At 39.2% G+C, this 13,325-nt stretch overlaps 1 protein-coding gene across 5 annotated transcripts in view; it reads right to left on the bottom strand.

The window, feature by feature from the left end:
* TRDMT1 (tRNA aspartic acid methyltransferase 1) overlaps positions 1–12,522 on the bottom strand; it is a 29,877-nt gene extending 17,355 nt beyond the window's left edge. For 3 of the 5 annotated variants that reach the window (XM_050890979.1, XM_050890977.1, XM_050890978.1), the window contains exons 1-4: positions 12,459–12,522; positions 3,711–3,820; positions 1,936–2,012; positions 388–459 (exon numbers count right to left, since the gene is read on the bottom strand). In XM_050890979.1, the coding sequence (XP_050746936.1) occupies positions 388–459; positions 1,936–2,012; positions 3,711–3,820; positions 12,459–12,522 (323 nt within the window). Of the gene's footprint in view, positions 1–387; positions 460–1,935; positions 2,013–3,710; positions 3,821–12,458 lie in introns of those variants that run through there. The other 2 variants (XM_050890980.1, XM_050890981.1) reach the window with 2 other exon arrangements.
* Positions 12,523–13,325: the final 803 nt, after the last annotated feature.

Here is a 13,325-nt window from a genome sequence, read left to right on the forward strand (position 1 = left end):
GCCTGGTATTTCAAACAATTTTCATGTTTCCATGATGCCCATTAGCAAACTATTATATTACCTACTCCTGCTTCTACATAAAGTCAGTGCAAGTTTGATGTTCAACTGAAAATAATTTTTTTCATTTATGATATAGCCACAGTTTAAACAGACACACAATGAAAACAAAACAATGAAAGCATATACAGTAACTATGAGATCATAATGGCATTAGTAAAATACAAGTATTTGTAAGTTACATATGATCATGTGAAAACAAACAAGTAATACAACACAATACTAGCAGTATCCCTGTAAAACATTATAGATGACTTGTCTCGCTGAAATGTAAAAGACCTACTTAGTTATAACAAAGGCTTAAGAACTGAGGTAGAAGTTCATTTATACCTTGGGAGAATATCAAGGATATAGAGAAAGCTCTTTGTCCGTGGATCGGATACATCACCTTGCAGGCCAATTCTAAGAAAGAATAAAGAAACATCTGTATATTACTCGGAGCAGACTGACATATGACTTATATTTTTCTACAGAATGCTGACACTTTTTGCTTTTAGTTTCAAAAAGGAGTTCTGCAAAAGCATCGTGTACAGACATGAGGACCTGCTCACAGAGGCAGTGTCCTAAGAAATGCTCTAAGGAATGAAAGTCTGCCCCTGGCATCCATCAGCTCACAGCGAGGTTAAAATTGAAGCATTCAGTAATGAAATCCACTCCCTGGTCTGCAAAGCGTTTAGCATTCTCGTCTTGTCCAGCAAACCCCTTGAACACACTTGGCTCTGAAAGAACAAAAAAACCCCACTGGGTTCCTGGGAATTCCCCACTATTTTACATTGCATATATTAAATTATTTCTACGAATTAAAGCCTCAGTGCTTACCATTTTGCAGGACTGAGCTCCATATGAATAAATTTGTAACCAATTTTGTAACATTAAACTGGACAGCTCATGTAGGTTATAAAAATGATAACACAGATTCCAGGCCTGTGTTCCCCTAACTCGTACTTGTATTAGCTCTTAAAAAAGAATAAAGCCTTGGTAGAAGAGCTTTAGCATGTCTCTAAATACATAGTCATACACAGATTCTTCTTTTCACCATATTATTAAAAAAAAAAATTTGAAGGAATGATTCCTATATACATCATAGGTTTGCACAAATACATTTTTATAGATCAGCACCACTTTGGAGGGATTTCTTTTTAATCTTAGAGCATTAAATGAGATATACTTTCTTACACAAGCAGTTTTACCACCATCAATAGACTTTTTCATGAAGCTACTACTTTGCATGAGTACAGTTACTAGAATCTTACCTCCACTGGTCACTGCTGTCAAACGATATGAATTTGAAACTAATCTGACAAATAACATCTCAGTAAGTTCAATTCTTAATCAGCAAGGTATTTCTCTATATCATCCACAAAATCATTTCAAAACCATCATCCTCCTAGTCTTGGCTAAAATAGAAATATTCCTCAGAAAAAACTATTTGTGTGCACGTGCAATTTTCAAAGTACAAATAAAAACAGATTACACTCTTACTCTCAGGCAGAAGTGAGAAATTCCAATCCTCCTTCTGGAGTTGTCCCAAGAAAAGTTTAGATTGGTATCTAAAGGGAAAGGAAGCACTCCTAAACAGCAAAATCTCTGAATTTCACTGTTAGAGGAACAATACAGTATGCAAAATAGGTGCTGTAAGAAGCTTACTTAATTTAAACTGAATTAAAATATATATTACAAGAAATGTGATCAATAACTAAGATTCAAATTGCTGCATTTCTTCCACTTCAGTAAACATCACGGTGAACAGAGCTACAACATTTTTGCTTAGGAAGAGAAAGATACACAGATGAACCACACATAGTGTCACTCTTGAAAACACTTCTTTAACAGTACATACTGTAATAACTGCACTTTTCTCCAGTGTGCTTTATCTACCTTGTAAATGGCTGACAGGGAGGACTCATCAAAATCATATCAAAAGATAATCTGTCAAATTCTTTCAGTGTTATGCCCTGAATAAGGAAAAAAATAGAAGAATGTTGAGTGTTGTAAACTGTATGAAACTCTCAAGCCATCTTTCAGATCAAACTACCCCTCTTACTTCCACTATATGCTTCATCTAGCAAAAAACTACCTAATCTCCTATTTGACCTAATAATTTCAGTATTTTCTACCTTGGCAAACCATACAATGCAAATATGCACCAATTGCTTTGAATATGAATCAAAAACACTAATGATGTTAGCATCTATACATAATCTTGAGGTTTTTATCTACTCATTCTTTCAGAAGAGGTGTGTAGTGGTTCTTTCAGTAGATCACATCAAAATACTGACTAGTTATTTCTCCCTATCCCTCCTCCAAATAAAGTATCATTACTCAGATATGAAGTCTTTGTACATCAAAAACAGTATTAACATATTCAAAACAGGTGAAAAAATATTAGATCTTCTCGAAAGACAATATATCTTAACAGAAAAATAGCTCAGGTGTTAACATGATAATTTTTACAGGTCCAAACTGTGGGTTTTACCTCTTAGGAGCTCACTACCAATGCATCCTGTAAGTTTACTTCATTCTAGTTTTTGCCCAGTAAAAATCCCTCAAAGATATTATATGGCTGAAAGCTCTACTCTGCAAAAATATTTTTGTTCAGAGAAGAAAGAATTAGGTCTGTGGCATGAATTAATTACACAGGTATAAGTTCCTCTAGACTAAATTTCAACCACCACTAGAAGGACAACATATTAAGGGGCCAAGAGGAGAGAAGAATGATAATGATCAAGTAACTATGAGCTGGACAAAGAAATCACTGCTTTACATATTTTGAGGGATATCTATACAGCAAGTGTAACATAATTGCCCACAGAAACTAGACAAAAGCTGCTGGTTTTTTTTCCAATAAATTTAAAGGTCTTACTGATTGTAATCTGCTCTTATCTACTATAAAGAGACATAGGCAAGCATTCTTGTTCTTTTCCCATATAAAACTGTAAACTATCATTTAGCCTATTATTGAGTGCTGAATAAGCATTTAACCTTTAGCCACCTATTTATGTCTTACTTAAGCTGGTATCTTAAAACAAATTCAGTATCTTTTACTGTCATGTTGTAAAACTGTAAAAGAAGATTAAGAAGTATACAGTAATTTCTAGTAAATCCAGGCAAAACGACATGCCTAGTTTGCCCCTCAATTATTAAAACAGAATCTAATTTTACCTAGTTCTTCTTCAAAAAATTTGGAAAAGGGACAGAATTCCTAAAATATTTGATCTATTGAGCCCACAAAAAACCGCAAGACTGTCCCATCCAGTATATTTTCTTGCGTTTTACTGAGCTGAACTGTAAGTACAAAACGAAGGCGTGCCTCCAAGTAATTTAATTAAATTCTTTCAAAATACATGAAAATATTTTTTTAATGTAAAAATATGATTTTTGTCATTCCTTTACTGGTGGTAAACATTCCTCTTGACATTCATGTAACCTTTCTTGATGCAGCAGTCAAGACTTTCAGGAAAAGACTGCACTGTGAGTATCCGTCTAACTTCAACAAGCAACCATAGCACAAGAAATCAAACGTATTGTAAAACTGCTATATTACTAAAAACATAAATTGAATCTTTTTGTTTCTCTTGTTACTACTAAGGATAGTGAAGACAACTTACTTCTACAAATGCCAGAATAGTGTAAAAAAGACATTCATTACTCACCTCAATTGTCTTTGCCCATAATGGCGTGCTGGGAAAGTTGTGCTTATAAACTTCATTGGCAAGAGTGTTCACATCAACAGCAGCAACAACTTCTGCAGATGTGCAGCTTTCTAAAATTAAAAAAAGAATTTGAAGACTATAGCTTCTCTTTACCACTCTTGGAAAAATGCATTTGTACAGTTGTGTTACAGCTATGCTCAAAAATAAAAGGGAAATTACATGATCAAACTCTGCTGTGCTGCCTTTAAAACTTTATATGAAAAATACACCGTGTTTCTAATCGTATGGCCAAAACTTCCCTTCCTTATATACCCAAAAATGGAAGCTAACTGCACACTTCTTAATTTGTTGATACAGTCACTCATAAACTCCAAACAGGGTGTATCTCTACAATGTTCCCACCTGCACTCAGCTGGTCTCTGTGGCCACCAAGTTCCTTAGCTACAGGAACGCAGCGTGAGTCAACCTGCCGAGTCAACCTGCTGAGCCCCCTGCCACTGCCTGAGCCTCTCCAGCCAATGACAACTTACAGGAACTAAATGTGTTATCTTAGAAATGTACTACCTCCCATTTGAAAAAATGGCACCAATAAATATGTTTGAGGTACGTCTACTCTTGCAGTAAAACTCTAAGAAGTTGCCTGAAAAACATTTGTGCTTATATTCCAGTAAAACCTTGGGCCTTGAGCCCAGCTGCTGCCTCCTTTGAGTTCAAGGTCCCCAAAATATCAAACACTTCAAAGCACAACATTTGGCAGCTCCTCTTTTCTTGATATCAAAGGAAGTACTTCTGGACACTCAGAGGTGTTATTGAAAAGAAGAGAGCACAGTGTAACAAATCTACTGACAGCTAAAATCCTGAAAGAAAAATACACTAAAAAGAATGTAAATAAGCAATGGTTAATTTATAGAGTAACAGAATAATAGGTTCTACAGAAGCTAAAGACATAAAAAGAACAGTGTTTAATCCACTGCTCATCATGTCACACTATTTATTATTACTAACCACAATACCTTCACTGAGGCTTTTTATCCAGGAGGATAGACTGTGGTCACTGTTATAGCCGCAGGCAGAAAACAGTGACCATACTTCCTGACATACAAGACCAGTTTCAACCACCAGGAAATTTACATTATGGTCACCATTACAAAGCCCCAGATGAAACAAAGGCAATTTTAAAACATTTTTTGTAAACCTAAAGAAGGCAAATAGCTACATGCCTTTGAGTAGTCTCACAACATGCTGAAGTAACACATTAACAAATGACCTTACGAGACATCTTATGAATTACTGCTAGTCAGCTAATTATTTACAGTTTGAGAGGATGAAAAACCAGCTATGATGTCCCCAGTGCATTTAATTTTGAGTGATGCAGTTATCATCCATCGACTATCTTTCACATCTTCAAGGCCATCTTATTCAAAACTAAGATGAAAGAGAAATCTGGGTATGGGAAAGATTGTAGCAGACATTTTAACAAAGACCAACCTGGTTCTCCTGGGTCTACTTGGTGCAATAGAGGGCAAAAAGAATAGGAGTTTCACAAGAAAAAGATTTACAATGGCCGCCCATTAAGGGTCAACATACAAATCATTATTTGCAGTTACTGTCTTGACATTTTGACCATAAATTGTCACTGAAGTATTAAATACAGGTGTATCCACGAGGACAACAGAACGACTACACCTGAGATTACAGAACAGGTATGTTAACACTGACACCTAGCGTGAAAAGAACGTTGCCTTAGCAGGCTGACTGTCTCAATTTACAAGCACATTGAAGAACCAACACCTTCATCTTCCTAAAACAAAGCTGTAACACCTAAGTAATGGGAACAAAATTCAAGCACTGTTTAAAAGACTGCTTTTCTCATTTATTCTTTCAGTTCTTAAAACACGTTGTCCTGACAAGCTGATCCTTACTGTGTGTTCCAGGCACTCCAGAAGGAAAAAAAAACCCAAAACCAAAACCAAACAAAAAAAACCCAACATGAACCTCAAATTATTATCTAAATTAACATATAGTTTAAAAATGACAATTGGAAAGGCAGGCAGTGTGCTTTCTCTCACAACTCATGATTCAGATGCTCATCCTTTTTACTAACATCAATCCAATCTCTCCCTGCATACATACAAGAAAAAAGAAGTACTGGGGATTTGCATCAAGGGACTTCACAGGCCCAAATGCCTGGAAATACTGAAAGAGAGCACATAGCTAATAGTAATTTATTGAATCCCCTTGCAATACAATGTTCAGTTTAAACCAGAGACATTAACCCACATGGAAAAGGGACAGGAACTTTTCCTCAACTATTCCACCCAACATCCTCTCTTCCCAATTCAAAGACCTGATAATTTTTTCAAAGCTTCTCCTCCTTTTCACTCAAAAGCTGTGGCTCACTTGGGAGTTCCTGTTACAGAACAGACTCCCTCTAAAAGCTGATTAAGCATATTTGTGTGGAAATACCCTGGAAACACATGAAGGAGCTCGAACAGACAAGCAGATCTCACACATCCAACCTAACAAAGAAAAGCTTGTGTAAATTTCAAACAATGCGAAAATGAAGCATTTTTAAAGAACTTCTGAAATTTAAATAACTTCAATCTCAAACTGTGATATTCCATTTTGCTATAGCAATTATATTTATTACTTGAAAATGACTGTAGGAATGTATCATAAAAAAGACTGAGAGCAGAATCTAAAAAAAACAGAATCAAGACTATGTTTAACTATCCCCACTGACAAAAGGCACAAAAGCAACTCAGGAATATGAAAATGCCCCTGAATTGCTGACTTAGTGAGATGTTAAATCAACTCCCCAAAATATAGAGCAGAATTTCAATACAGAAACAGACGCAGCTCTGGAGACTTTTTTTTTCCAAACAAGTACGTCCAATTTTCAAAACACAGCCATTTAAGAGAATTACAACTGTGCTGAAAACAATTTAATGTTATGCAGACTAAAGAAAAAATAATACACATTTTCGAAGTGAAACTAAGTAGCTGCTGGAATACTTGATTTGCAATATTCCTCAACACCACAGTTTTTGAGCTGAGACTTCACATTTCTGAAAGAGATGTTGTAGCTCAAAAGGAAGCCACAGACATGACGGGGAAGTTACTGAGGGAGGTGTTATGGCTTATTTTTAGGCAGACTAGATTGTAATACTCTCTCTTGGCTGAAAGCGGGTGAACTCAAATTTGTATTATCCTATTAGCAAGGTACTGATTTTGCACTTGAGTCTTAAAACCTCGAGGATCCATATAGCAGAAACTCTTTAACTGTTATTTAAATTGCCTAAAGAGGCAGCAATCAAACTTTGGGTCCCAGTTCTCTATTTTGTTGTATACACAATGCTTATGAGCCATTTCAGCTATGTAGTAGTCACTCGAGTGAAAGGGATGCTGCTGTAATGATTGGAAGGTGTGGCATCTGAAACAAAGGAAGACAGGATGTATGCATTAGCTTCTGATTTGGAAAAAACAAACCCAAAGGGTGTCATCTTCAAACGCCAAAAATAAAATTTCTGACATTACAATATCTGACCCTTTCCTCTTCAGAATCGATTCCTTTGTCATGTGTTTCTAGCAGACCTTAAAATTAACATAGATCTGTTTATATTCACCACTGTACTTTTGTAATAGAATCATCAATGTCAGCAGACCACATGAAATACACGGTGTTACATCAAGGGCAGAGCCTGGCAGATCTCAGCGTATTGGAAAACCAGAGCCAGAACAATTATCTATTCTAACAAGTATATGGAAACAGATGGAAAAGGGAAGATTAGTCACATGTTTTGTTAGTCCTGTTTCCTTTTAAAACAGAGAGCAAAGATTTCATTTCTGAGTTGTCAGCTCTTGGCTGAAATGATTAGGCTGAACTGCCCATGGCTACAGTCAACACGACTATCAGTAAACTTGATACTTGCTTCCTGCAGGATACTTAGCAACTTTTTTCACTGCTCTATTTGTACAGGATTTGTTCATGTTCAGCCATATAAACTACGCAAATTTACATTACAGCACAACTGGCACCATCCTGTGCTATGAAGGGCTATATTTTAGAGAAGCATTACATCAAAATGAGTTTAGGTGTAAAAACTTGCTCAAACCAGCAATGGTTTTGTTCTACATTGTGCTGAATCCTAAAGCTGCTTGCCAGTTTTGTCTCCTTTGCCTCTCCTCCTGAGATAGCTATGCTTAGTGTAATGACACACGCTAGTTTATTACGCTGTGCAATTCACAGAGTTAATCAAATAAAATGAATAAACACAGATGACAGAGTACAGGAGACTCAAATTCTTACTCTGTAAAATTGAAATATAACAAATGCAGAGGAAAAGTATCACCAACTTTATCACTGCAAAAATTAAAAGATGTCCTTTCATGTTTTATGCACGGAGACTTTTTTCAGTGACCTGGCAGATTACAAATGCTTGTGGTAGAGACCTGGAAACCATTTTTTCATGGGAAAACTGCCTAAATTAATAAGCCAGTTTAAGTTTGTTTTGGTTGGGAATGAAGAAGAGCAGGCTGTTTGATGGAAAGTTCCTAAGGAAATGAATTTGTAGCCACAGATTTTCTAAAAATAAAACACTGTATTTTTCACTGCAGAAACTCTGCACTTTGTATATAAAGAATACATTCACATATACACACACACACACACATATATATAAAGTATCAGAGGTTTAGACATATATGATCTAAACATCAACCTTTATAAATCTCGCAAAGTTTGGAGCACAGGGTGGGAAGAAAGAAGAAACGCACTCCCATCTCTTAGCTGCCTCAGTCTTTCAAGAGTGTGAATATGAACAGACTCGCTGACTTCTGAACTTTCTAAATTATATTTTTTTGAATGTCTTTGCTATTAAACTTATAATAGTACTATAAAGCACTCGAAATCTAAAACTAGAAATTCTGTGTATGCTGAATTATCTACAGCTGAAGTATCAACACAGAGCTAGACAATCCCCAAGATTTTTCTTTTTCAGTTTTGAACTGAAATCTAAATTCAGGAACAGCCTTCTTTTCCCTGTCAAAAAGAACCTGATTCAACTATGTAACTATATACTAATAACGTCTACGTACTGTTAATACAGAAACACTTATAAGACAGTATAAACTTCTGTGAATTTATTAAAATTCAATTATTTCTTACTCTAGGCAAGGACAATCTCAAAACCAATTGCATACTACTTGGTGCCAAATGCATTCTACTTTAATGACAGCTGCCAAAACAATGAACATCCTCATCCTGCAAGCTCAAGTATATGCTATCCTGAAACTAAGTTTATGAAAGATCACAGCCAAAAAGGCTTCAAGGTAGAAAACAGAGTGTCAGATTCCCTGGAAAATACCTATTTGCCAGCTGAAAACACTGGCAATTTCACAGAAAAGTAGAAAGTTGGACCAGCCCTGCTAAACATAACTGGCCACAAAACTGGCTACATAACGCGGCCAGGAACCAACGCTGAGCCAGAACTTGCCAGAACTGCAGCATCCCTTTTGTAGAACAAGTAGCTTTCCTGGGGTGCTGCCACTGAAGTATTCCATGCTCTCTCTCTTTTCTACATGTTTCTATTATTTTTCTTGGCTGTATAGATTCACTAGAAACCATACCAAGAAAATAAAGTATTACACATGATCTTCACCTCTCATGTATCTGGTTTATGAAAGCACTGGCGAAATGGAGGGCTTTCTTTCAAGCTTCATATTTATATGGAAAAAAACCTTTCTAATATTTCCATACTTGATTTAAATGGAAGATGCCAAACAGTCTGCCACTTGCTAAATGATATCCAAAAAATTGTATCATCAGAGACATTTTCAAACAGCATGGTTTCACATACACATATAGGCCTAAAACATATAAGAAACCCTGTTATTATATACAAAAAGTACTTACAGAGGAACATTCACTTTTTTCTGTTTGATTTCCACATAAAAGCAAACACTTAAATCCCCCTTGACTTTACTCTGTTCCTTTATAAATTGTATAAGAAAACTGAATCCAGATGTCTAAGAGACTTAAAAAGAGAAAACAGCAGAAAGGATCAAAATGCCTGACTATATCAGTATTTCTGAATGTAATTCAATTCATCAAAACCAGTGTTATATAACGACCTGTCATTAAATACTTAATTCAGTGCAAATTGCTTAGAATCCTTTTTATTCAAATTGCCTGTTTATTAGTTTTAACAACACTCAAAACAAGGTTTTCATCTAGAAGTGTACGGTTTAGACTTTTTCCAAGACAACACAATGCCTACGGGCTAAGTTCTCATATGCTTCCCAGAAAAATAAGCACCCAGATTTGAAAAAAAGTTATACCAACTGTAATGCAAATAGCATTGTATCAATATGCTTTGCAAATTTCAATTGGTATTTAACCATTTAGTACCACCTAGGGTCATTTACACAAATAATAATTTAAGTCTCCTTTTATACACAGTCCCTTCATCTGCTCTGGCTGGTACCACTACAAAAGAATCTCTGTCTCACTCTTCATACTTACTGTAATTTCTTCAGTCAAATGTAAGCCCAGAATAACAGAAATTACAACATGCACTGACACCGATGCATTTGTTCAGCAAGTTCAGAAACAGTAAGCTTGGAAATAAATTTCCCCTTTCAGGAAATAATACAAGGGTTTTGGCTAATTCCTTCACTCTCCAAACCACACAAGATATAAATGTGATATATGCTCTCAAGCCTTCATATGCACAGTAACTATCTACTGGATACAAGTTTACAGTATTCTGATAATCTTCTAAGGCTGCATTCCCAATATTCCCATTCTTTTAAGTATTTTGTTTTGTTGTAAATGACGCTTTCTTAGGCAGCCATCCATAGGATATCACATCTGGCATTACAACTTATTAACTATTGCAGAACATTACCAAACATTCACAAGACATCTATTATTATGTTAAGAATGGAGTTAGGTAACATTCAGTAAAGATTTGTTACATACATACACACACCAACACATGACAAATGGCTGAGAGAAGGACCATGGTGTAGGCTAAGTTTCAGGAACCAGTCCGCTTTCTGTGGAAACGTGGAAACTGTCTATAACATGTAGATACTTCCCTATCACTTCAGAAACGAGACTACTAGAAAAGTAGAGTATTACTATTACAGCTATATACACAATATACAATGTCTAACACCCTCTTTTCATTCCACAAAGACTCCAAAAACTGCAGTTCCTTACAAGGATATATTTTGCTCTTAATAATCTAAGGATGTCTCTGGAAATAAGGAAAATGCATCCCTACAACAGGTAGTTAGGATTATTAACAATGTAGGTATCTATTTTGGTATATCATGTATTTTTACACATTTTATATATATAAAACATATATACACATTCAAATAAAAATTAGATAGTAGAAAAAATGCCGCACTGCCAACTGCAAGTATCTTTTAAGTGAATGAACGATGCTAAATGGATTCTATTCTGTAAGCATAACCTTTTAATATTACTCAGCTCACTGAAAAATTAACAAGATAAGTTTTCACCTGATGTTTTTATGAAAATGCTCTCTGTTGTAGAGTATAATAGAAGGGCTGCTAATGCTTATGAAGGCTGAAGTGTTTGAAGGATTGTAGTTACAATTAAAATTATTATGGCGATTCTCTTAAGTTATACAAATTTTTGTTGAAACCTGTACTTCGAAGTAACAAGGCCCAGGGTATTTTACAAAGGAGATCAATAGCCCTAGCTGAATTTTTCATTTGGGGAAACCAAGTCACAGAGTCTACAGGACTCGTTGAAGGTCACCCAGGCCACGCTTTAACAATACAGCAAATTCAGCTCCAGGGTCCCTTGTACCAGATCAAGAACTCACCTGGGCACATGGTCTAGCATGAACTCTCTATACCAGTTTTCATATTTAGAAAACGTTATACCAGTCTCATACATGGATCATGTATCAGCTATTCACCTAACTATACGCCATGAAAACCAAGTCTGCATGCATGCCTATGGGATACCCTGGCTAATTTGACTGAGTATCATCCTGTGCATCTGCATGATCCAGATGCAGCAGGGGCTTGTCAGCAGAAGACAGAGCATGTGTTAATGAAGACAAAATCACGGCCCTCACAGGAGCAGCTGCCCGGGCCGAAGCAGGACCATGGATCCATATTTCCATCCCAGCATGCTCCTGGGTACCTGGTGCCACACAGCAGGCCACGCATGCTTTCGGGCACTGCTCGGTTTACAGCCATAGACCCCCAAAGCAAACGCATTGCTAGCCAAAGCTCAGCTGGCAATGCCTCTTACAACTCACCCCCACGCAGCCCCTGACAGCAGGCCCGTGAGACAGCCCCCTCCCCCGGCTCCCTTTAACACCAACCCCACCGCCATCAGGTCACTTTCCTGCCCCTGCAGAGCGGGAGGCTCTGTCTCCGGGGCTTGGGATGAAGGGACGCCCTCCCACCCCCACAGCTTCCTTACACACGGTGCTTGTGCGAGACGGGGGGGGGGGGGCGAACACGACACGCCTAGCTGGGGAATGGGCTGCGGGAGTAGAGGGGCCATCTTAGCCCGCCCCACCGAGAAGATGGCGCCCTCCACAGCCCCCCCCCCCCAGGGTGGGGGTCCCATCGAGAAGATGGCGCCCTCGGAGGTGGGGGAGGGGGGGGCGAGGAGGCGGGCGCGGGCTGGGGGGCATGTCGGGGCTGCCGCGGCAGTGAGCACCGAGGAATGCGCTGCCGGCCGCCCGCCGGTACCTTTCAGGGCGTGGTGCATCCCCCCGATACCACTGTAGAGCTCCAGCACCCGCAGCGGCGCCATTCTCCGACAGCCAGCGTCCGGCCCGGCACTCCCGGCGGCCTCCCCGAGCGGCGCCCGCCCGTTCCGCCGCTCTTTCGTTCCCACCTGCCCGCTCTCCTCCGTCTTCCGCAGGGCCGAGAGCTCCCTGCCAGCCCCCACCCGCTGCGTAGCCCCGGAGCAGCGGCTTAATTTGGCGTTGCTAATTGCTCTTTAAACCCCAAAGTGCGCTTAGGCCCGCAGGATGAAGCCAGCCGCTGCCATGACTGGTTCTGCTGCCCCCTGAGGCGGACGTGGGGCCAATGGCAGACATGTGGCCGATGCTGGCCGGCAGCTCTGCCACCTGCACCCTGCCGGGAGTGGGGGCTCAGGAGAAGGCCCTTCTCCCCGCCATCAATGCCCTTGGGGTAAACATCTCCTGGCCGAGGGCTCCTCACAGGGGCAGCAATGAAATCCCCAACCCCATCGCCCTTCCTCAGGCCCTGTGGCACCACAGGGTGTCCAGCGCTTGCTGGGGAGGTGGAGGCCAAGCCTGGCCATTAGCATCAGGGCAGCAGGGAAGGGCAGGCTGGAAGCCGAAATTAATTCGGGTGGCTTGTACCTGGCCAGGGCACAGGGAGAGAAGGGGGACGCGGGGTGGCAAAAGAGGCTTATCCCCGTGTGGGGGTGTGCGTGCTGGGCTCCTGTCCAGCTGGGCAGCTGATGCGAATGGCCCTCGACAGTTTTATGGGCCTAAGTGTTTCGTGATTTCAGCGTGCAGTGATGTTTTTGAGAAGTCATTTCAAAGCCTGCACTGCTGGTGGAACAGGAAGGAAGGAAATAACCGA

This window comes from Gymnogyps californianus, chromosome 2 (assembly GCF_018139145.2).
Source record: "Gymnogyps californianus isolate 813 chromosome 2, ASM1813914v2, whole genome shotgun sequence".
In the NCBI taxonomy this organism is placed as follows: Eukaryota; Metazoa; Chordata; class Aves; order Accipitriformes; family Cathartidae; genus Gymnogyps; species Gymnogyps californianus.